The sequence below is a fragment of the Rhinolophus ferrumequinum genome, chromosome 14, assembly GCF_004115265.2.
Source record: "Rhinolophus ferrumequinum isolate MPI-CBG mRhiFer1 chromosome 14, mRhiFer1_v1.p, whole genome shotgun sequence".
NCBI classification, from domain to species: domain Eukaryota; kingdom Metazoa; phylum Chordata; class Mammalia; order Chiroptera; family Rhinolophidae; genus Rhinolophus; species Rhinolophus ferrumequinum.
In genome coordinates, this window is record NC_046297.1 from 68,023,453 (window position 1) to 68,048,815 (window position 25,363).

Consider the following 25,363-nt stretch of genomic DNA (forward strand, 5'->3'; position numbering starts at 1 on the left):
TGCCCAGCATAGACCTTTGCCTCGCCCCTTCCTAAAGCAAAGAGAATATCAAGTATGAATGATCAGCTGAGATGTGATTCTGTGTGACTTCCTGCCTTACTCCTGCTTTCTCCAAGCGCGGAGAGGGCAGCTGTGTTTACAGGCCTGGGACGGGGTTGAGGAATGCCACGGACACGTCACTAGTACTAGATGATGGTGACCATGATGCAAATACATGGTCCTCCTTTTACTTAAAGGTGCTGGAGGCTCTTAGTTGTCACCTTCTGCCACTAACAGTAACCAGGAGAGCTTCTCCTGATTTCTCCACACCTTGATGCTCTGTCAGCTCCCCCTCTCTGAGCATCCTGGAACTGGCCAGAGGGAGTCGTTCACCAAAGCACCTTCGGTCTGAAGTCTCTCCTTGTGGACAGACAGATCACCGATAAGCCGGCCTGTTTAGAAACGCGTCTGAATATTCCCAGCAAGAGTATCTGCATTATTAGTGTGACTACTGAATCCTACGATGGGACCCTCACTGCCACAGATGACGCTGGTGCACGGGACACTGGCCGTTGTCTCTCACCATGTAAAACTAGTTATGTGTGGTGGGGAGCTCTCTCCTAACTCTCGTTTGCAGCTGTTCCTCCGGTACCATACATTTTCTTTGTCTTTGGGGACCTAATTACAGCGCCTGGGTGCTTTCTCTAATCCATCCACCTGCTGCAACTGACACCGTTCAGTGGGGGATGTCCGGACACTGCAGGCAAGAAGTACCTCACTTGGCACGTGGACCGAACATGGAAGATTCTGTGCAAATCAAAGCTTCTTGCAACTGAATCCTTGTTCCAAGTGTACATGACCAGCTCAGAAATGCTGCTTTTAAGATGACATATACTCACTTATTTATCACGAATGTGACGATAACAGCTTCCCTTGATGGTCCTCTCTGTGCCAGGTGTCATTCTAGGTGCTACAGGTATGTTCTTTGACTTAATCCTCACAGTCCCCCTGAGGACAGGGATTTGTTTTCATCTTTTTTCAGATAAGCAAAGTGAGGCTTAGAGAAATCATATCATTTGCTTCAGGTAATGTAATGTAGCTCGTAGGAGCTAGAGCTGGGCTAAACTCACACTTCTCTGATGACAAGCTCATGTTTCTATAGTGTTAGATGGTGCCACCTTCATCCATTCATCCATCCACCCATCCATCCATCCACCCACCCACCAGGCACTGGAGAAACCCCTACAGCAGCCAAGCACAGGGAATTCAAAGAAGCAATCTTATTTGAGCAGATCTATAATGAGACACTTATTGTGATTTCTGGGTTGGAAATTTGGATTTTCTAGGTTTCTGTGCCCACCGGACAGAAACCCAGAATCAAAGGAATTGTGAGCAAATTAACATCATCATCACAGACACGCACATCCGTGGCTGTGGTCCTCACCCAGCACCCCGGCCCCCTTACCATCTCCCGTTTTGCTGGGGTTGGGAGGTTCTGGAATACTCAGAGGCCTCAGGGGGATGACGATCTCATCAACGTTAACTCCTTCTTCCCTGTGCTTCTCAGAAACGTGGGAGAGGAGTTCCGACTGATTTGGTGAGAAAAGGTTACAGCATTTACACATGAAGATGGCCGTGTTTTCTGTAAGAAAAAAAAAAAACAATATATATATATGTATATGTGTTATTTCATCTTCACAGAAACAATTACTTCCAACTGCCTAAGAAAAGTATTGAACGCTGCCCCTTTGAGCAATCACCAGCCTCCGACAGGTTATGTCCCGCTCGTGGATACCTGCACAGCTGGGCTGCTCACTTCTAACTTCCGGTGGCCCAGCTCCCAGAAAATTCTTTCTTCAGTATTCAAATCCTCAGTCCTCTGGATAGGGGCTAACATGAACCTCCCTGTTCCCCAAATCTAATCCACAGCCTATAGATTCCAGCATCAACCAGCAAAGTAAAAAACGAACATGGAACTTGAAAAATTATATGTAACCCTCCAATGAATGAACTTTACCCATGGCAATTAAGTATTCTAGCTAGACTCTTAAATTAGGTGCCAGGAAAAATTGATCAAAATAGCATTTCTCAAGAGCCAAGACCCCTTTCACTGGCTGGCACTGGAACTAAGAACACGAAAGAAAGAAAGTTGTTGTGCTTCTAAGCCACTTAATTCCTATTTAAAGCATGATCACCATTCACAAATATTTACTGACAGTCTATTATATTCATCCCGCTGTACGAGGCAGGAAGACATCATGGATAAAAACTGATGTTTGAGTCAGATAAAATAATTATAGGCACATAGAAGAGTATTCAATTTAGGCCCCAACAATCATTAAAAGCTAGATTTTGTTTTTCTTTTCACATTTATAATAAAAGGAAGACTTGGTATGATGGCAAGGACAGTGGCTTTGAAGCAGACAAACCCAGGTTAAATTTCCCACCCCAGCCCCTAATGCTGTAATGCTGGGTGAGCCTGGACAAGCAGGGAGAGTCTCTGGGTGCGGCGGTTTGAATAACAAGTGTCGGGAGCACGCGGACCCCGCAGTGGGAACACAGTAAGCGCTCACTCAGGAAACCACAATCCTGAGTCACCCCGACGCTCTGCACACAGCGTGTCCTCACTCACACAGCTGAACGGCGGGGAAGCTGCACCCACACTGCCTGGTTCCCTTGGACGCTCACCATCACTGGCTCACGGAGACTCTTAAAGCCACACAACAGTCATACAAAGTCTCTAGGCCACTGACTCTCTGTCAAAGGTGAAGAAAGACCTAGCTGTACCTAGCTTCTCCTCTCCCCACACCCCAGCCTCACTTGCAGCTGCTGGCCTGGCTTCCCAGTTCACATGAAGCAGCCAGAAGACAGCCTCTACCCGCTTCCTCGACCACACCTGCTGACCCGCCCACATCCGCACCCATCCACCCAGCCTTGCGCCTGTTGGCATGAGGGTTGGCACAAGCAGCGGCACAGAGCTGTGGTCAGCGGGGAGGTCCACACTGGTGTTCTTATCACTGACATTGTCTGCCACTGGTGGCTCATGGAGAAAAACGGCAGGACCACATTTAACCATTGCTACTGCTTTTAAATTCTCTGAAGACAACGCACCTCAGTGCCTGCCCTTGGGAAGACTGCTTCCGCTGCCCTGACCCTAGAAGGCAGCAGGCATCACTGGACAGAGGGCATCACCATGACCTGTGGACACTGAACCCTAATCCTGACCACCCACTCAACAACACTGTTCCGGCGACATCTGCTTTTTTCTCCAGATCACCAATGCTCCCCTCTCTGTGCTCCCAGCATGCTCTATTTCTCCCATCTTAAAACGAAACAAAAATCTCTCTTGATCTCCATTCCTCACTCTCCTCTACGTAATGTCTCTCCTTCTCTTTACAGCAAAACTCCCCTACCAGCAAGAGGAGACGAGAAAGGCAGTAGGGCATGCCATTGCTACAGCGAGAACAGAACCCCGCCAGTCACTGGGGTCACAGAAAAGAGACCCTCTCTGGATTGAAAGAAAGGGTTTCTCCATGAACAAGCGGGCACAGTGATGGCCTAAGAGAATTCTTTCCTACCAAAAAACATATGAAATAGGAATTTGACAAAGCAGAATAGACGTTCATCGATGAACGTCTCTCATGAATACTGTCAATTGATTTTTCCCCCCAAGAAATGCTTTATTCCTAAGGAACCCAAACTGCTTCCCAAAGAAGTGACTGCAGAAAGACTGGTTCTTTATATGAGGACATGTTGCGTTCACTGTGCTTCCTGCTGATGCTACCATGATCCTGTCATTCAGGCAGAAACAGGTTTGTAATCCTTATTCTACAGGTGAGGAAACTGAGATTGAGGGAGGAGAAGCAGCTTGCCTGAGTCACAGCTGGCAGGAAGCAGAGACCAGACTTCGCTACCTGCTCATGAGATGAGCTATTTGGCTACAGACCATGAGCTGAGTTCCACTGTGTTAAAGCTAAAATAATTTTGCAACCATATCTGAAATGAAAATCATTACAAAGAAGAGCAGAACCCCCAAATCCCTTATCAGTTTGCTTTGTCCGCGGCACCGTCTACTGAGCAGTGGCCACGGCGGTTGGGCGGTCCCACTGCAGGTACCGGGGACACAGAGATGAATCAGGAATAAGGAGGCCGTGCCTCAGAGGCCATTGGTTCATCAGGGAGGCAGACACATCTCAGAACCACCGCATCTTAGGTTTTTAGTGACACTGTTTCCCAACGCACGGGCAAGTATTCTTGATTTCTGTTGTGCTTTCAGAAGACAGGGAATTCTGTGATATTTAACAGAGCAGAACTTCTGGGGACCAGAGTTATTGCAGGAGGTCTTTTAGTTCACAGACACACCAAGCGTTATCTGGAGACTGAATAAATAAAACTGCTTTTGCAGCTATGTGGACAAAGTGTCAGAGACCACTGTGAGCAAACGACTACCCAGTTATTCCATACAACCCAGAGACTGAGCAGCCCAAGGCGGTGCCAGGCTCTGACCATCTGCTATCAGTTAGCACGTTTCCCACAGGTCCGCCGCGTGTCTAGTTCTGTAGGTGTGGAGACTGGATCTGCATTTCCCCAGGTGCAGGCAGAGACAAGCCCACATGACTTAGGACGACGACGACTGTCTCATAAGAGGGCTCAGCCGTGCAATACAGGCTGTGACACGGGGGCGGCACCTGTACGGAAATCATAAAAACCACCAGGAGGGCCGGCCCGGTGGCTCAGGTGGTTGGAGCACCGTCCTCCTAACGCCAAGGTTGCTGGTTCGATTCCCACATGGGCCAGGGAGCTGCGCCCTCTACAGCTAAGATTGTGAACAACGGCTCTCCCTGGAGCTGGGCTGCCGCAGGCTGCTGTGTGCTGCCAGGAGCGGCCGGCGGCCAGCGTGAGTGGCCGTGGGCTGCCGTGTGCTGCCATGAGTGGCCAGCGGCCAGCAAGAGCTTCCGTGAGCTGCTGTGAGCTGCTGTGAGCAGCCAACCGACAACTGGAGACTGAAAGCCTCAGCCGGGGGCAGCACAAGGCTCATCATACCAGTTCATCATACCTGGCTCATGGGCCAGGGAGCTGTGTCCTACACAACTAGACTGAGAAACAACGGCTTGAACCAGAGTGGGGGGTGGGGCGGAGGGGGCGGAAGAAGGGGGGAAAGAAACAAAAACCACCAGGGCTTCGTGTGCAGGGCGGCACATGCCGTAGGAGGGCATAGAAGGTCACCGAGGAGACGGACCAGTGTTTCCCAAGCGTCCACAGCTCTGAGCTGACAGAGCAGTGTCCTTAGTTAATCATCCTCAGAGGCCTGCTGGAAGGTGTCCACAGAGCCTGGTACATCGCCCCAGCCCCACACCACTTGCTTCTGCAACCTGGGCATCAAGAAGGTTTTGGCTGCCACCAGCAAAGGGGACAAGGGCCTCAACGACGCTCACTCGTAATTTCTGACCGGCGGTTCTACTTCCCAAGATCTCGCCTTCCTAATTTCCGACTATGCACAGAGATACTCAGCACGGCGGTCTTTGGGACAGCAAGCTCCAGAAACCACAGCCATGGCCTGCACTGGACAAATCGTGACACATCCCCACAAAGAAACTCGGTACAGGCACTGAAAATCATACTTCCAAAGAATCTTGACTGGCATGAGAAAATGTGCATATGAACCGTAAATGCTAAAGAGCAGGACCCACGAATATTCAGTGTGTCCTTAATTTTGTGACTAATGGATAAACATTATTTATGAATGGATGGATGGAAAAATACCCAGCCAGGCTGAAAGGAAATACACCAAAATCCTAACTGTTGAACTCTCTTTTTTTTTTTTTAATCACTTATGTATTTTCTACAATGAGCCTATGTAAGTTTCAAACATTGAAAAATGGCTGGACCTTCTAAAAAGCAAGGTGATGGACAAATACAGCAGTGAGGACACAGTCCTGAACCATGAGCTCGGAGCTGCTGGGGCAAGGCTAGCGTCGTGTCCAAGGGCGCATCCCCAGCCTGGCACGGGACTGTTTACCGACTGCGTGAGCCAGAGCGTGTGCTGTAGATTGTGAACACTGTAGGGAGAAGGCAGGCGGAGCCATCCTTGACTGAAAGGCTTGGAAGGCTTCTGGGAGGAGGCACTAGACCATTCAAGTGAAAGGCAGCTGGGAGCTGGTCAAGAGGTCCTGGGAAGGTCACTCGGACTGCAGGGGACACCAGACATGGGCGCACGGCCACCCTCCACAGCATCAGCTCACGCGGTGCCCCTCCCCCCGCCAGCCAGGGCTCATTACCCCAGTTCTGCAGGTGCAGGCCTGAAGGTCAGAGGCTGACCTCCCCTCAGCCACACGTGTGGCCAGCAACGTGCATACTCAAGGTGGAACCCAGCTTTACCTGAGCCAGGCCTGGGGTCTCCGCACTGTCACCTTCCAGGGTCAGCACTGGTTGGGAGTACAGCCACACAACAGCCAACAGGACCACAGCCTTCCCCCAAGCAGGGCTACCAATGATGTAATCCCGTATTTAAGAGCAGCCTGTTCCAGAAGGCCAGGCAGAGTACACAGTGTTCCCTCTTGGACATAAGCTGCGAATGACCCTGGGACTGGTGAGGAGGGAAACGGTCGGTGCTCTCCAGAGATGTCCGTAAAGCAGCGTATAAACAGCACAATGTCAACACACACAAGGAAGTGTAGGCTCAGAGTGCATTCCCCAAGTGCTAAGAATTGTTACTCTGCCAAAATAACAAAGGAGCTATTTTCGTTGTTTATAGTGGACTGATATGAAGAAATGTACCGTATACTCTGAAATAGAAGCATAATTATGTTGTCATCACATCGCGATGGAGATGCTATAATTTGGATGCCTTTTTAGCTCCAATTACTGTGCCCTCGTCCTTAACAAAAGGATTCAAAGGGAAAAGCACGTGTTCAGCACAAGAGCAGTCACAGAAGTTTGGGGTTTGAGCATTCGATCTCTAATTATTTGCCAGATTTTAACCGGCTACTCTGTACTATTAAAGAGGAAAATCTTAAAATAGCTGCATCAACAAGTCCTCGTTTCTGAAGTCTGATTCGCAAGCACTCCTGGCCAGGAGCAGCCAGGTCCTGTCTGTGCCCTCTGACCCCACTCCTTCCAGAAGAAGGTCATGAACCGGAATGGCTGGCTCAGAGGTCCCAGGAGGTCGGTTGGGACCCTCCAACTCTGGGCCGGGTCACTGAAGCCTGATAGGTCCCATGCTGTCCTTTGGGCACACACAGCACACGTCAGCGGGAGCAGGCCTGCTCCTGGGGACCCCTGCCCAGATCTCAGGACAGAGTGGTGACGCGGGCCCTGAGAGGCTGGCTGTGTACCCCACACCTTTGTCCAGCACCTTCACACCTTCTATACTCACTCCCTGTAGCCAAAGCCCCACCCGGCCCCACGCCATCTACCCACTGACACTGCTTGGGACACAGTGGGGACTCAGTAAATGTCAGATGAACCAATGGTTACCAATATGCTAACCATTTATCAATAACCACGAGAAGACAAAATGCTACATTCCTAGCCTATTAAATTACTTTATTTAAAAACCACAGCTTTAAAAAATCTCTCCCTTTCTCTCCTTGATTAGTACGGAACATCCTCTCCGCTCTGTAACTATCTTTTACATGGATTGATTAACTTTAAAGAGAGTCCAACAGCCAAAGCTCAGGCCCTGCTAAATCACCTACTTTATGAGAAGACTGGGCGGTGAATTCTCTCAGAGCTGTTTTGGTTTTCTTGTTTCTCTTGTCCTGAACTTAGTAAATTCATGAGAGCTGGCAACTTCCCAACAGAAGTGGAAATATTTTAACAACATAGAGCCAGACTGTTGTCACATCATATCTAATGAGTAGAGTCCCGCATTGTGCAGCTTAGGACAATTTAAAGTACGCTTGCCCTTTATCTCCAGGAAATGCGGCTTGGGTTCAGCCAAAATGCTTTTCTTCCATTTAGTTTATTTCACAGAACTTTTAACCAGCTGTGGATACGCCAGATATCACACCATCGTCACCACCATCACCATCATCATCACACTTACTGAGAACTTGCTGGCAACAAACCAAGGGATTCAAAGAGGAAGAAGTGAAAGAGAAGGAAGCTTAGATCAATTAAACCGTCCCTGAGCTGGCACACGAAGCAAGGCTCACGCTAAGCATGTTTAATCTTCACAACAATCCCATGAAATAAAATAGGTTTCATGATAATATTTCCTCAAATCCAACACAACATCTATCTTAAGAGGCACCGGTATACATACCACATACGCTGATTTACATACCACTGAAAAAGATAAAAACACTGCCAAACAAATGAAGATGCGCTGCTTTCTTAGCATGTAGACTAAAAGATGCCTCCTGATTTTAGAGATGTTAAAAGGTGAGTCTTTGAATCAATGAAATTCAGTAGTATTTCCAGATTTCGATGGAGGTGCTGCATGGTCTCAGGGCCAGAGAGGCTGGACGTGAACTCGGGAAAGCCTGACATCCACCCCCTGCTCTATCCCTATAAGGTCCAGTTTCCCCACTGGGCACCCCCCACACTCAGGCTGGGAGCCCCGTGTTTGGGCCGACGTCTGTTACAGTACTTCACAGCCTTGTTTCAAGAGAGGGAAGGAGACAAACGTTTCTGGGGACCTCGCACTTTCACACTCCTTACCAGGTTTAATCCTGACAGCAGGACCAGTGCTAGCCCAAAATCATCCCTGTGAGAAATGAAAAATTGCACGCCTTCCTTAAGACACTAGCTCCCCCTGTCAGAAAGTGGTCATAATAAACGGATTTTGTTGAAATAAGACACTCTACTACGATTCGCAGAAAACTGTCATAATGAATATACAAATCTATGCTGTGAAATGAGCCCCCTTAGATGAGACGCCCTTGTGCAGTGTGCAACCTGCACAACTGTACACAGTGGCCCTGCTAATAAGTCAGCCATGAAGATGTTATTATTGCCCCATGTTATAGACAAGAAAGCTATAACTTGCCTAAAAAAATCAGATTCAGGCCTCTATGGTTCCAAATCTACTTAGTCAACTTACAAGGAGCTTAAAAATTAGGTGGGAAAGCAAGCTGTGCGTGTGTGTGTGTGCATGTGGGTCTAGATAAGGATATAGCAACCACATGCTTGCCACAGGAGAGCATGTAGAGAACGCAGAAGTCCCCGTGGCTGAGGCACCTGGGATGGCTTCTCAGGGGAGGGGAATTTGAAACGGTCCAGGAGCTGGCAAGATGGCTGGAGGCAGTGCAGATAAGGAGAAGGCAGCTCCTCCAGGCAGGGAGCAGAAGCCAGCCAGCCAGTGGAGGCAGAACTCGGGATGGTCTTGACCCTTAATAGTCCTGGGTGTAGAGAGGAGAGGACAAATTCAAGGTAGGCCGGCAAACACAGGTGCCTCTGAGAGCAGGCAGCAGCCACGGGCGGTCAGAGCAGCCCCGGGTCCTGGGAGACCCAACAAGGGAGGATGCATCCAGGCCTTGAGGAAGGCCTCTAGGCTTCCCCAACAGGAGGCCCATCCTGGAGCAGCCAGGACAAGGCACCTGGGGAGCCTGCCCCCCAGGGAGGGGCAGCTGCCTCCCAGGTCCAGCCAAATGGGCCGAAAGGCTGAATCTGGGTTTGGAATTTCCTCATTTTTAAACAGTGGCAACTAAATGAGATTTTCTCATGGCTGATCGAGGTTGTTTGGTATTTTCTCTTTGAGGCTGACTGGCAGACCAGGATGCTGTGGGCACATTATATCTTCTGCCTCTGGGCATACTTTCTCAGGACACTTAGGTTGATAAACAAGCGTATAGTATTCAGAGGAGGGGGGAAAGAAAAGAAAGGGAGGGAGGGACAGAGGAAAGGACTGAGGGAAAAGAAGGAAGGGAGGGAAAGAGAAAATTGGTTTAACCAGTAGCAAGATAGATTTAGATTTGAATCACGGGGGAAAGGCATTCTTGACACAAGAGGTGGCACTGCAGTGACAATTGGTGGGTGTGTGCAGCGCAGCCCGAGGTGTGGGACTCCAGAGCCGTGAATGGGAACGCGTGCGATTCCAACGTGTGGCCCCACGAGCAGTGGCCCGGCGCAGAGGGCTGTGGGCTAGGGAGCTGGGCAGGCACAGGGCACAGGCACGGAGCGCCCAGAGCTCACGTTCTGGGAGGGTTCCCACGCGTCGGCCATGGCAGGGAGAGGCATCAACTCTTTGTGGCTCAAAGTGGCACCCAACCTCCCCTGCCCACCCCAGCTGCAGAGTGAAATCCACACAGACCTGCACATCTGGGATCACACTTGAGCGTCTGCTGTCCTGTAAAGTAGCAAGTAGACGGTACCATGACCACCACCACCACCACCACCACCATCATCCCTACGTTATGGAGGAGAAAGCTGAGGCTCAGAGAAGTTAGCGAGCTCCCAAGGACCCCCCGCCCCCATCAGACAAATAACAAAGTCAAAACTTGACCAAGACTTTCCAAGTCTGCCCACCCGCCTGGCAGCCAGCACGGTGCAGGAAGACAATGTGTGACCCTATGACAGCGGGTCACTGAGGAAAGCAAGCCTTGGTCCCCAACCCATAGCGAGTGTCGTGGTTAGAGAGACATCTCAAACAATTAAAGTGAAGAAGAACAGATACAGAGAGCTCCTTTCTGTCTGCTAGATAAGATGCTGCTCAAATAGTTGAACAAAGCCAATCAGATCTTCAAAAAACATAAAGAAAGGAGACGACGACTAGAAACAGCAAAAGGGGGACCTTGCTCTCTGTGCGTGTGTTTGTTATAATTTACCACAAGGCGGGTCAATTTCATTTCAGGGGAGCGCTGAGCTGGAAAACGTGAGTGCCAGATGGGGGTGCTGCCAATCACCCTGACCCCACACTTAATAAGCATGCCCGCCGCACAGCGTGACGAAAAGCCCAGGACAGAGGACCACCCCATACAGAGCAGATGGGGTTTTTTTAGCAAAAAACAAAAACATGGGTTGTCAGCAACACACACACCTAAAGCCCCGAGTCCTCATTCACTGAAGGGCGGGTCCCATACACGTGCCAGCACCACCCTCTGGTGGCCCCTCCGGGCACTACACCCTCGCTTCACAGGACGAGCATCACGGAGCCTGAGACCCGCATCAGGAAAAGATGGGCATCATTCAGTGCTTCCTAACTCTGCACAGGAGGCGTGATTTGCCTGCCGAACACTTAACCGTCACACTCATCCAGAGGGAGAGACTACTCCCCCCGTCTAAGATGAGTAACCTGGGCCTAGGGAGGGGATTGCAAACTCACACAGCACGTGGCACAAAGGAGCACAGCCCAGGCCCAGCACCCCTTCTAAATGAGGTGTCACCACTTGACCTTGACGCTCCCCGAGCAGGGGCTGCATCTGTCCTGGCAGCCCAGCCCTGGCCAAGCCAGCAGGTGAACCAGACCCACCTCCGACCACGGATTCCTGTCCTCATCACAATCAGACACTGCTTGGCCAATTCTCAATCCACATACGAGTGCTTCTCAAGTCTCATGGTGCTTTTCCGTTTACACCCATGCTTCTGTGCACCTGAAACAATGCTAAGAAGCCAGACGCGCCTCCATTCACATTCAGTAAAAAGGCATGACTTCTCTGTCCTGTTTGAGCTGGGACACGGACACGGTTACCCTTGGGTAGGGGGCGGGGGGCTTTGGGGGGGCGAGTTCTGGCCGGTCACCTAGCGAATTCACTTTGTGAACACGCATGGCGCTGCCCCTCTCTACACACACTTAGACAGGTGTGTTATATATCAACTGTTTAAAATGGGGACAGTGGATTTTTAAGTAAAAGATATTGGGGGGAAAAGTTGATTGTGATTCACAAGTGATTCTCTTCGCTTAAAACAACACAGGGGGTGAGAGGGAAGGGCAGCCGTGAAGCCCAGACCTGACCACCTTTGCCCCAGCAGCTGTGTGACCGGCACGTGCACTTGGCCTCTGGAGCTTCCGTTTCCTCGTCCGGGAGGGCTGTGGGAGGGCCAGAGGACCCATGAATGCCACGCGCCCAGCCCGGCGACCAGCACCTCCACGCACCGTCCTCATGAAGCAGCACAAAGGGCACCCGAGTCGGGAGCCCCGTCTCCCAGCCCGGCTGGCTCCACGCCTCCGATGGCAGGTACTGAGTAAGTCTCTCCACCTCATCAGGCCTGTGTTCTCACCTGAAAGATGAGGGCTTCAAGCTACAAGTGGCCTTCGACTGCTTTATAGTGGAACCTGGTCTTCAAGCTTCATTGAGAGGCTGATGTATAGAAAGATGGACAGCGCCATGACCGGCAGACAGCCCCACCCATCGCCCGCCTCTCCTGTGGCCTGGAGGACCACCCCCTCCCCGCAAGCACCTGCTCTCCCGCCTCCCATCCCTCCACCTACCATACTCCCCAGGTGCCCTCCCAGCCCTGAGGCTCACGGGGCAGAAGTTCCAATCCATGCCCACCCTAAGCTGTGGTATTACCATCATGCATCTCATCAAATGCCAACTGCTCACAAAGTTTCCATTTTTATTAAATACAAGGGAGAAATCCCACGGGTGTTCCTCTGCTGAAACTGCATTAGCAAAACAACAGGAGAAATGCTGAGCAACAGCCATAGTTTGGGCCGGGCCGACAGCTGCTGTATAATTTTACGCATACACGTTTCCTCCATGTTGAAACTTCGCATAATTTTTTTTCAGTTATTTTTAAGCAGTCGCCAAGTGAGAGCCCCGGGCAAGGGAGAAGATTCAGAATTAACATTAGAGCTAAAGAAGGGCCTCTCCCCAGGAAAGCACCACAAATAAGTTTATGTAAATAGGAGCAGCCGCTGGGGTCTCTAAGTGTCCCCAGCAGGTGTGTGGGGAGCCCGCTGTGCAGATCTCTGACCTCACAGCTCCCCGAGTTACCGAGGTGGCCCCAGAACTTGCATGCCATGCATCTAAAGTGACCTGGTCTCTGGGATCACTTCCCTGTGAAAAACAAAATGTGCAAAGCCCTCTGGCATTTTACAGTGGATCTGACAGGACAGCAGCACCCACAGCCACCACCGCCACCAGGTCTGTGAGTTTCCAGTTTTGTTGTTTTGGTTTATTTTGGTTCCTTTGTGTGGCTGACACATCTTTCTTCTTACTTTTGAAGGTAAACAATTAGAAAACTTAGAAACTGCCAACCAGAGCCCCTGCCCACACTGTTACTGGAGGCAGAAATGTCTACGTGTCTACGTTTTCACTTATTACTGTCGCAGGCTTAGACGTGGGCTGTCTGCTCTGGGCTCCTGGTCATAATCAAAGGAGATAAAATAAAATAACAGCCTGCACGGCACCGAAGGCAGATGTGGGAAACGTGCAAATTCAACATCAAATTTTCAATGTCCACTTTGTTTATCGCGAAAGGCTGAGACGGGCCTCAGTTATAAAGTGTTCTGAACTTGACAATGAATTCTAGGAGAAAGACCTGCCCTTTAATATTCAAACACATCTAAGGTCCTTTCACATTCCAGAAGAGATATTTACAGTTAAGCACGAAGAGCCACTGGGAAAAGAGGAATTGTCCAAGCCCCACTGACCCCCGTCTCCCAGAATGATCAGATCCATTCTTCCTGGTAACTCAGACATGAAATAAACATTAGGTATATTCTCCAAATACCTGCACTATGCTGATTCTATTAGGGAGAAAAAGTAATTTTTAACGTACATTTATTAATCTCATAATTCCACATTTAATGAACGTCTAATACATACCGCATCCCATGCTAGGCACAGTCAGAAATGAGAAAGGCACAGACCCTCCATCAAGAATCACAGATATGCCATTTTGTTCCTGAGAATAATTTAAAGTGTGCTTTGATTTGTGGCCTAAGTGCGTAGATTTTTGCCTTAGAAGGCTGGAGAGATACCGAGTGTGGCACCTCCGGCCCGTGTCTGGGGCAGGGGCCACGCAGGCCTACCCGCCCCTCACCCTCAGTGTTTGGGCGGCTACCACGTATGTTTACAAGGCTGGAACTTTGGAAGGTCAGGCCACCCGCCCTTCTCCCAGGCCCGGCTGCAGCTGGTGCAGCTTCAGGGCGACCTTGGCAAGGCCAGCCCCTCCCACAGCCCCGCGCTGTGCACATCTGAACAGGCCACCTCCCCTGGGTCTCCTGCCCTGCAGGCTGGCATCCTGTCCTTCAGCCATGCTGGACAGGTCCTGGCTCGGGCAGCGCCCGCAGGCCCAGCACGGCTCACGGCCCTCACCTCTGCAGGCAGGGGTGTCTCCCAAGGGACCTGCAGCAGGTCCACTCATGGGCACGTCCTCTCGTGGGCGATAGAGGCCAAAGGAGAACTGGCCTCGGGAGCCAGTTCTGAGCTGCAAGCGGGCAATTCTGCCAATGGGAGGGAACTGGCAGGTGCCTGCTCGCCAGATACTGCACTTGTTTTTCTAATGTAGGCACCAGAGTCCTCAAGTCTCGGCTCCGTGCTCACTTTCTCAGAGACCTTCCTTAGAGGCCCCTCACGTAAGTCAGGGCTCCTTACTTTCTCCTGCCCGTCCCCTCCCGTCCACCTCAGCAGCAACGGCAGCGATCTGTAACCAGGTGTTTAATGGCGTGTGTGTTTAACCTCTGTCTCCCCGAAAAGATGATAAGCTCCAAAAACATCAGTATCACTTAATTCAAAATACAGGTAAGAGCTTAAAGGTTAATACGGATATTTACCTATAAACAGAGACACGCTGCATTTCCTGTGTCCTGAGATCATTTCCAGAGGGTTCACCAGAGAAGCTCTGAGAAATATGTGAACCAAGACACTCGTAGCTCATGTTTCCGGGCAAAACACAGGAGACCGAGTACAGGGGAAGGGGGTCGGCTCAGGGTGGGACAGCTGTCAGCCTGCCCCCACGGAGAGAAAGCACTGAACTTCTCTGTCTTTAAAAAGGGAATAAACGTGGCATCCGGAATGGAGGTTACAAGGAAGAGAAAGCAGACCCAGACAGAGGGCCGGGAGGAGAGATGCCCGGGGAAGGTTAACAGAGCCCAGACGCCAGCAGCGCACCCACAGGGAAGCCGCACCTCAACCCCGTGGTCTTCCCAGGACTTTCCTTCCTGGACACTCACACCCTCGGGTCACCTCTGCCCCTTCCTAGGTCTGTGCTCCCACAGAAAAAGCAAAATTTATTCCTTTCACTAAAACACGAGAAATACACCCACTCCAGAAATTCACATACTTGAAGAAAGTGAAAAAATAAATAAATAAATAGACAAGTATGGAGGGAACCCTAAAATGAAAATATAAACAGAAACAAATAAACGGAATCGTATTTGAAATGGTGCCCATAACTGCACTGAAATAGGAGGAGAGGGGAAGAGGAAGCCAAGTAACTCTGGACGCGGGTGTTCGCCCCCCGTGCTTCAGGCGAAAGGGAAAAAGAGACCTACAGCCGTCCCGCCTCATCCACGGGGCATGTGCTCCGAGGCCCCGATGGACGCCCGAAACTGCAAACAGTACCGAACTCTGTATGTACTGCTTTTCCCTATACATACACACCTATGATAGTTTCACTTATGAATTAGGCACAGTAAGAGATTAACAAAAAAACTAATAACAAATAGAACTATACCACTATACTGTGATCAAAGTTATGTGAACGTGGTCTCTCTCTCTCTCTCTCTCTCTCTCTTAAAATATCTCACTGTATTGCACTCACCCTTCTTCCTGTGATGATGTGAGATGATGAACCGCCAAACCTGTTCCTGAGTCTGTGTAACCGTCCGTCCCTTACTTGCAGTAAGTGGCCTGGTGTCACCCGTTTCGATCCCTTGCTTAAGTCTTCGTACAGGCTCAGTGCTTTTCAGCACAACACACTGCCGTCAATCAGAACACACTTTCCCTTCATGTCTGTCACCCGCAACCGTGATGCCTTTTCCATCTTAACTAAGTGCTTATCACATACTGTGCCCGTAACTTTTGTAGTTTGAGGTGTGATAGCAAAACTAGCACGACACTCTTTTTTCTTCTTCACAGTTTCACAGATAGAAGGTTCTTTCTGACCGTGTATCTTAGCCACCTCAGCATACTTGTATGATATTTCTTTCCTGGTGAGTTGAGAACTTTCACTTTTTCCCATAAAGGAAGCACTTTCCGGCAGCTCTCCGGCATATCCAAATTGCCAGCACCACTACTGTTGTGCTTTGGGGTCATTCTGGAATAAAATCAGGGTGACCTGAACATAAAAACTGCGACACCACGACAGTCTCCAATCTGATCTGATCACCAAGACGGTGACGAAGGGACTAACAGGCAGGGGCGTGGACAGCGTGGAGCCGCTGGACAAAGGGATGAGTCACGTCCTCAGTGGGACAGAGCAGGACAGTGTGAGCTTTCTTCACGCTACTCAGAAAGGTGCACAATGTAAAATTTATTGTTTGTTTTCTGGAATTTTCCATTTAATATTTTAGGCCCATGGTTGACCGTGGGTAATTGAATCCATGGAAAGCAAAACCTCGGATAAGGGGGGACGACTGTAATTAAATATTAAACTCTAGTTAGGAGGTTTCTTTCTCAAAGCGACATGGGGCAGCAATTCTGAAACTGTTTTTTAGTATATTCTCGGACTGAGCAAACAAGTAACTACCGGAAGGCAGTTTTCTCTACCTTGGAGTTATAACTATGGAAAGGGGGAAGGGCAGAATAAACCCTGTGCTGTTGGAGCAACACTGGGAAGGCCCCTAGGAACGCAATGGTTTTGAAGATAGAAACAGACGCAGACATAGGTGAGCGTGGGCAGCAGGAAGTCCCGTGCGTGTCTGCATTGCGTATGTGCTCACACACCGAGTTCCCAGCTCTGCCTGCGGAGAGGAGGAGACGCAAACACTCCAGCGCCCACGAGCTCGCCCCCTTCCCAGATCTCGGTTTCTAAATACCATTCGCCACTAAACAAAATCAGGTCTCCTTGTAGAAACAGCTGATTCCAGAGCTGGACAAGAAACGTCCTGTTGTACAGAAAGTCCGGAAGGGCTGGAGGGAAGGGCGGGCATCCAGCCGGCCAAATACAGGGCAACCTGAGCGGAATCAAATAACGATAAAAGAGTATAAACCACGGACGAAAATTACAACTCGTGAGTTCACAGTAATCTACATAACAGGTAGATGAAGGAACAGAGGAAGTTTTCCGTCACATAGAAAGACAATTAGTAATGCAGAAGAAACAATGGAATTAGAAACTCATCATCTAGCAACCGTGATAATGATAACAGAGGCTAAAACTAATACGTGCAGAGAGTTTGAGTGAAGAACAGCAGGACAGGAACGTTTATCAGAATGTCTCGTCAAGAGACATTTAACTACAAAGGAGAAAAACTGCAACTTTACTGTGAAAGGGTAAACATAGCATCACCCTAGCGGGGCTAATCAAGACTACCTCCCGACATGACGGCTGAATCCAGCGTCCCTTTTGTGTGTTCCTGTCAACACGGCACAATCTGCACGTCCTCATGAGGGAACATCACACATACACGAAGCCCAAACGGGGGACATTCTACAAAACAACTGGCCCATATTCTTCTCCGTTGTTAATGTCAGGGACACAAAGACAGAGGAGCTGCTCCAGATTAAAGGAAAAGGGACGTGACAACTGAGTGCCCTGCGTGACCCACGCTTTCCTTTTGCTTTGTAGAAAATCATTAGAACAACAGAATTGGGACAACAACTGAGGGAAACTGCGCAGCGCGGCTGATGAGCTCTGAACAGCACTGCACCCAGGTTCCTGCGTCAGGCGTGGGTGAGGAGGTGCAGCACGCGGGACCCCCGTCCTGCTGACGGGGTGGAACGTGTGCGACTACTCTCAGAAGCCGTTTGCAAGTTCCTTAGAAAGTGAAATGTAGCTGGTCCCTAGAACCCAGCAATCCCATTCCTTGGTATTTCTTTGACCGACAGAACTGAAAAGCTGTCCACAAAAGGCCTGGTACAAGAATGTTCACCATCACCAAACCCTGGAAACAAGCCCAGGTGTGTATCATATAAACACACTGCGGCACATCCGCACCACGGAACCTGATGAGCAATCAAAGGAACGAAATAAGGAACCTCAAAAACTGCTGAGTGAAAAAAGCCAGACACAAAAGGATTACACAATGTTCCACGAAATGCAAAACTAATCTTCGGTGACAGAACTCAGACTAGCGGTTGCCTGGAGTGAGGGCAGGGACTGGGGGAAGGGAGCAGAGAGAATGCTGTGGGGTGATGAGCGAGTTTCCATGTCGCTGGGGGTGTGGTTACACTGTAAGGGCTCAAACTGTCCTCTTAAGGTCTGTGCATTTCACTGTCTGTAAATGACACCTCAAAAAGACTCTCTTCAGGCAGCTGCTGGCTTTATCCTTCCGTCCTCCAAGTTTTCATAATAAAGTCCCAACAGCTGCCCGCTGCTCTAAAGACCCTCATCACAGACCTCCAGGCCCCACCCCGGCCTCTGGCCTCAGTGCTCACCCAGTCAGAGCACAGCTGTGGGCGAGTACACCTGAGCCTTTGTACCTCTGCCCACCCTGCAAGTTCCAGCTCAGGCACCTTGTCCTTCAGGAAGCCCTCCCAAGTCCCCTAGATGGGGGAAGTGCACCCCCTCTGAAGCCTTCAATTCTCGGGCTTCCTTCCATCGCAGCCCCTGGCACTTTCTCCTAAAGGAATCTTTTTCCACCGCTAGGACGGAGTGAGATCCTCAAGAGGAAACATGTCATGTTCTACTTAGCATCCCTAGTTCTGGGCACAAACACCTATGTGAACCGGAAATCTGCTTGGTAATTTAAAAAAGGGGGAGGAGAAAGGAGACCTGTTTAAGACCTGGAGAGGTGGTGGCCGCTGCAGAGACGTGAAGACAGTGTGTGACAGGAGCCAGGAAGGCCCTACCAGAAGCCTTGGGGCTGACTTACCGGCCTCCAGGAGGCCAGGCGCTCCCCACAAAGCCTCCTGCTCCTTGGCTCCAGGTGTCATGGCTCAGCCAGTCCCCTCATCCCCCAGGGTCCCCAACTAGGCCAGAGACCGCCTCTGAAGCCAGGTCCCTTCCCTGCCCATCCAGCCTTAGCCCAGACCCACTTTGGGGCACCAACGTGCCAGATTCCAGAGTTCAACTGTGTGCAGCTCCATTTGTTACACGATGTAAAAGAACAAAGAAAAGTCTGTTACTCAATTTAAAATTCCTGTTTTCACATTAATATGCCAAGCATAACCTTTTATCAGCAAACTCAATTATTGATATATTTTATGTTCCTTGGGGGAAAAAAGGGGAGGCAACTTCAAACTGTGATGAATGTTTATGTCTATTTGCTTCACTCCCAGATTACTTTTTTTCCCTTTAAAAAAATTAATCAAAGTCTATCCCACCTTTCCATCCACAAATGTTTCCAATAAGCGAGTGGACAACAATGTGCTGAGCGGGGCCAGGGAGAGAGGGGATCCAGGCAGGGAAGGGACCCCAATGCCACAGGGCACCCTGGCCCTTCTGTACTAGGGACAGGACTGTGTCGCCTTCTGCAGGAGGGACGTGGTTCCCAGGGTTACGTGATGTGTCAGGTCAGGCAACTGGTGAGTAGCAGATCTGTTCCTTCCACCGGCCCAAGAGCCCCAGCCCTTAACTCTGACACTTGCCCTTGAGAAATGTCAAAGACAGTGAAAGTTTAACAGGATAAACAGCTGAGAACAAAGGAAAAACTTAACTCCAGGCTAAATTCCTTCTAATAATTAAATCAGCCCATCTAGGTGGTTTTCAGAGGCGGCCTGCATGGAACTATCTATAAAAGGAGATACAATTAAGGAGAGGCTTTTTAATATATCTAATTCTTGACTGCCCTTGCCCGAGGCAGAAACTCGATTCCACTTCAGGATAGCCATCTTTGAAACCTTATGTAAATTATAAGGTACAGGAAGAAAAAAGACAGGAACCGTTTCGCAAGGTAAATGAGACACCAGCTAAGGGACCCGTGCGGTCAAAACAAAATCTCCCATTTACAGACATGAGCATCTCAGCTAGTTCACCACCTAAAATCTGGGCCCCGTAGGCCCTATTCAACCCCATCACGTTACTGTCTGCAGCGCCTCTCCGAAATTAAGCTACCAACCCAGCAAAACAGGAAACGCTTCAGAAATTAGCTGACGGCGATACATTGTAAAATATGATTTTTTTTCTCATTTTTTTTCATAGCTGGAAAATGAAGGGGACTGCAACAAATGCCCAAGTTTCTTTTTAAAAACTGTTAGGTCCATTGCAGAGGAGGTGGGCAGTTCATTCTGTGTGTTGGCAGTGGCTGAACCACTTGGGGGAGGGGAGGCAGCAAATCAAGAAGTCATTCCTTTCAGTGCAGATGAGCACGGGTTCTAGGAAAGGAACCTCACAGGCTGATCTGATCACAAATTCCTAACAGAGCAGGTCACCGTCAGCAGTCACATCCCAGGCATATAACTTCTTTCCTAACAGGCTTGTCTTTGCCTCAAACAAACCCCGTCCCGTGTTTCTGTGCATCTAAGTTAATACACCTTTGAAATGTCCCCTTTGAGACCTCTCCCTTTCAAGCGGGCGCCCTTCTTCAAAGGGTGGCCCACCCTCAAGAGAACACATCATCCTGTTGAGCATCCTGTAATCTGATCCTAGCCTAGCTTTCTCCCACCGTCAAGTAATCTTTAAGTTCTCCTGAATTCCAAGTGCATAAAACAAGCTGCAAACTGTCATTTCTTGGAAGCCGTTTTCTCAGTCTGTTGAGAGCTTGCTTTCCGGACATATCCTCTGTTTGGCTCAAATAAATGATTATAAACATTATCAACATGTGTGGACGTTATTACATCAACATAAGGAAGAATGCCCGACCCGTCCAGGGCTCTGACCCACGACTCTGGCTGGGGTTCTGCTGGGTCCCTCCCTGACACACAAGCCCGAAGCTGACAACTTGGGGACGAGGGCAGGAACGAACCCTGAGCGGCGCTCTCTCCCGGCCTGGCCTGTAGGGGGCGTCATGCAAAGCCGTCGGCTGGAATTGCAGCAGCCAAGGAAGGTGCCCCTGGGCTGTGGGGAATGGCGCCAAACGCCCAGAGGACACAAACTCCGGGTGTCTTCTTGTGGAGACACTACAGCTGTTTCAGTGTCACTCACCAGGCACAGATGACGCTGGAGAGGGGCAACTGTGGAGGGTAAGCCCTGCGGACAGTAAGTGTGCTTTTCAGAAAGGGCCTTGGCTCTGCCCGAAAACCAGGTCGGAAGGAAGGGGCGGGAGGCGGTCAGTCAGCGCAGCGCTGCTTTCAGTCCACAGATACGAACAGAGTCCTGCCGAGGGACAGGGCCCTGGATCGTGTCCCAGATTGGAGGAAGTTGATTTGGAAAGCCCCAGCAATGCCATTTGAAAACCGGAGGAAGTTGACCTCTCGGAACTTTTGTTCCTCATCAGTAAATGACACAGGAGTGAAGAGCCGTTGGGAGAACTAAGGAGCAAAAAGTGTGCGGTCAGTGCTGGAGGGTGGCAGCTATTATTGTTAATTGCCAAGGAAGGGACCCCACGTTCGAGGTTAAAGGGCGTGGACCTGGTGTTAAGGGAAAGGCCCGTCAAGCTACTGCGTCCGGCCTGCTGAGAGGCCGCTTAGGGCCAGAAACCAGGGACGGCTGCCCGGAGGAGGCGGCATTGGAGCGTAACTTTAAAGGGTGAGGAACAAGGAACAAGGCCCCACAGAGCTGAGCTGCAGGTAGAGGGTAGATTATAATTCACCGCAGCAGGCGACACAGTGACCAGTAGCAACGCTAATCCCTCGCGTTTATTGCACCCTCCATAGGACACAAAGAACCTTCCCTTCAGCAGCTCAGCTGAACCCTGGCCAAGTACGTGGGTCTAAAAGAGCTGTCCATTTCACAGAGCAGGACACTGAGGCCAAGCAAGGAGGCACATCCCCTCGGCCGCAGAGTTGGCAGAGCCGGGATTCGAACCTGCCGCCCCGGGGAGGCCCGCGATCCCTCGCTGGCGCGCGCCCCAGCCCTACCCGTCGTCCTAGAAACGGCCCGCGCACGCGCGCGCACGGCCTCCCGTTTTCTGCGAGCACCCTTGTTACTTTTTTTTTTTTTTATAATAAAAACACAAAGCGGCGGGATACTGCCGGCGACAGAGCGTGCTGTCGAAGGACGCCGCTACGTCCGCTCTCCGCCCCCGGCCGCGGATCCCTCCGCCGCGCGGCGGCCTTCGCGCTTCTCGCCGACTCCAAACTCGAGGCGGTTTCCCGCGCGCCGTGCCCCACCCCCACCTCTTCCCCACCCCAACCCCCAGCCCGGCTCACCTGCCGCCCGCGTCTCCATGGCAACGCCCCCACCGAGGAGGAAAAAAAAGCCTCGGGTTCTTCCGGGCCTTCTCCCGTGCCGACCGAGAAAGCAAGGTGCCCCGCGGATGCTTCGCTTTGTATTTTTATTTTTTTAAGAAAAGAGCCGGCGAGGTTATGGCGAATCTGCGGCATCCAACATGGCGGATGGAGTCTTCGTCGTCCTCTTCGCGGGGCGCTGACGCCGGCGTAGCGGACGTCAGCCTAGGGTGACCCTCCCCCCGCGCCGAGCGCGGCCAGGCTGGGTCGGGCTAATGCGCATGCTCCTGTTCAGAAGCCACGCTTTGGATCCCGCTCCGCGATTCCGCCGCTCCGCGTTTTGAACCACTCCTGGGAAGGGGCTATGTGGAGGTCTGGAGTGCGGATCGCAGGATTGGAAGTCTCCCTCGTTCTGCCTGAGACAGCATCTACCTGGCTTCCAGCCCATCCTTGGAGCCGTATGGTATGGAGCCACCGGGCTGGACGTGGAATAGTTTAGGTTTCGTGTTCCAGTTCTGCCCTTTACTAACTAATCTGGGACAGCGATTTAACTTTTCTTGGTCTCAGTTTACCAGTGTGTTAATAGGGATGGTTACAGCCTGCCTCCTCCTTCTCAGGTTGCAGTTTCCCAAAGTGGGATACTTGCCACTGGAGGTACCACACTTGATGTAGTCGGTGCAGACAGAATAAACAACCTAGAACCAAGCCCAGAAAGTGACTGCCTTGTCTGTCCTCTGATTGTCTTGCAGAAAGTCTCAGTTGAGTGTGAGCGCGCCTCTTAACACTTGCTCCTTTCCCTGCTTCTGGCTCACACACAACCTCCTGCAGGCGCCAGTGCAGGATGAGCTTGCATCACATTGAGATGTGATGAGCTTGTTTTGTTTTGGACACTATCCTGGTTAATGCTGCCGCTTCCTTCAGATCTCTGCTCAATGACATCTCCCAGGGGGCCGTCCCTGACCACCCCAGCTAAAAACCCTAAGTCACTTTTTACTTCCTGCTGTCTGTTACTACCTGACACTGATTTATCCCAATTGCTTGCCTGTCCCTCCTAGTCACCCCTTTAGCCCCGGAAACTGGAACTGAGCCTGACAGCTATTTATTGAAAAAAAAAAAAAAAATCAATGAGTTTCGTGTTGCTTGTATTTTTAAGGTTATCCTCTGTTCAAAATAAATGGTGTTTTTTTTCATTTATGGTAGTAATATAAAATTTTCTTTTTAAATACAACTTACGTACATTTTTTAAAATTAGCTTCAAGAAAATAGTACATATGGTGCAGAGAGAGACAAGGCCCTCCCCCAAAAAATAAATAAAAGTGAACCTCAAGTGAGAAGTTTGGGAAACACTGATTTATTTTCATGGTTTTCCTGAAGTGCTAATCTTTGCTTGTTACGTCTTTTCCTGGAATAACCTCCCTTCTGTTGCTGCTCAATTTAAAGAAATTCTCCTTCAGACAGCCCTGAAGTTCAAGCCTGTCTGTTCCCACAGCTCTGCTCACACTTACCTTGCTTTGCTCACACCCTTCGCTTCTGTCTGTTTGCACAGCCCTTTCCTGAGCTCCTCAGCACAGGAGAAATATCATATAGGGGTCTTTTTCATCCTTGTTTTCCCAATGCCCACTGCACAGCAGTATCACTGAGTGAATACACTCATTCTCATTGTGCCTTTGTTTTTCAGTAGTAAAACTCCTATGGACACTGAGCTTCAGGTTGATGCATCTGATTTCTCAGGAGACTTTCTGCCTTTCCTTAATCCTGTTCGTGGGAGAGGAGTCATTATAAGACCCCAGATTTGCCCAGGTCATTAAATATATATTCAGAGATATCTCTTCTCCCCACCCCTCATGTCATCCTCACAATAACTAGGGGGTTAAATTGGACAGATAGGATTATTGTTCTTTTGTAGATTAGAAAAGGATTGTTCAGAGAGGTTATGTGGCTTTCTAAGGTCACACAGCAAGTCAGTGAAGACCCAGGTGTGGAACTGGTCTCTATGCCCGTTGCAGTTCCCACCTGGCCACCAGCCTGATGTGCCCAGACTACCCACCAAACCCCCAAAAGAGCAAATTCCCAGGCCATGGTAGACTTACTGTGACACACCCACCACATCCTCATCACAAGACACATTTTGAGCCGTCTTTCATTTGGAAATGCTCTGCTCAAAAAGCTGCACTGATGAATTTTTCCTTTTAGAATTATAAATATTTACAATAATCTCTATTTTGCTGTGAATCGATTTCTATCAGGAAAGTAGAGTTGTTTCTGAGTTGCTGACAATATTGGTTTTGCGCTGGTTGCCTTTCTTGCAGCAGCATTTAAATGTTATTTATTGATTAGCAGATGGATTGCTCCTGGATGTTGTGACCAAAATGAATTTTGGAAATGAAGCAATTGCAAATTTGTCTCAAAACCCAGTTACCTCAGAATATTATCAAAGTCAAATTTAAAAAAGCAATTTTGGACTGGTCTTGGGCTATTTGGACAGCGATGATTTTCTCCTTTATTCCCACAGCATTTTCTTCCTTCTCTACCCAAGGAAGAGTCACTGAGCTTTGTTGTTACTGAAACCTGTTCTAGCCACAGGCGTACAGAAATGACCAAGTCCCTTTCTAAGGGACCAGATTTGCAAATGGAGAGACCGGTCCACCCTTGGCTAGTCCAGCCCTTTGCTGGGTGATTTGCATAGTTTCAATCAGCAGACATCTGTATTCTTTTCATTTGCCAGTAATATCTCAAAATGCCTTCAATTAATGAAGAGGCATTAGTAGAATTAAACATAAATTGCTCAGAATTATATAATGAATGGCAATCCTGCTTCAGCGATGGTTCCTAGAGGAGATCAGCCTCCCAGCTGGCCCACTGGTGGCACTCAGCCTCTCACAGCCCACACATCAATGAATCTGTGTTGATAAAACTTAGCGACATGAAATGGCTGTTATTATTATTAGTTATATAATCAATAATCAAGTTGCATGATTGAATATATTTTTGTCAATCATTTTACAATTATATCTAACAGCTATATGACAAATACACATTTACATGATACCAGAATAATGTGTACATATGTTTTATAAGATGCTTTCTTGAAAGCAGATTTGGATAAAGGATATGTGGGGGTG

General features: G+C 49.7%; 2 protein-coding genes across 5 annotated transcripts in view; one reads left to right on the forward strand and one right to left on the reverse strand.

Annotated features, from left to right (window-relative positions):
• Positions 1 to 25,363, reverse strand: part of ZFAT (zinc finger and AT-hook domain containing) — a 225,001-nt gene that overhangs the window by 126,730 nt on the left and 72,908 nt on the right. Inside the window, exons 1-2 of one of the 4 annotated variants that reach the window (XM_033126445.1) lie at positions 22,224 to 22,418; positions 1,445 to 1,621 (exon numbers count right to left, since the gene is read on the reverse strand). In XM_033126445.1, coding sequence (XP_032982336.1) covers positions 1,445 to 1,621; positions 22,224 to 22,242 — 196 coding nt within the window. In that variant the 5' untranslated portion in view covers positions 22,243 to 22,418. Of the gene's footprint in view, positions 1 to 1,444; positions 1,622 to 6,357; positions 6,412 to 15,633; positions 16,145 to 22,223; positions 22,419 to 25,363 lie in introns of those variants that run through there. The other 3 variants (XM_033126446.1, XM_033126447.1, XM_033126444.1) reach the window with 3 other exon arrangements.
• On the forward strand, positions 20,942 to 22,477 carry LOC117033927 (uncharacterized). Its single transcript, XM_033126448.1, has 2 exons — positions 20,942 to 21,095; positions 21,729 to 22,477. Exons 1-2 carry the CDS (start codon positions 20,980 to 20,982, stop codon positions 22,453 to 22,455), a joined length of 843 nt encoding a protein of 280 aa, XP_032982339.1. The 5' UTR covers positions 20,942 to 20,979; the 3' UTR covers positions 22,456 to 22,477.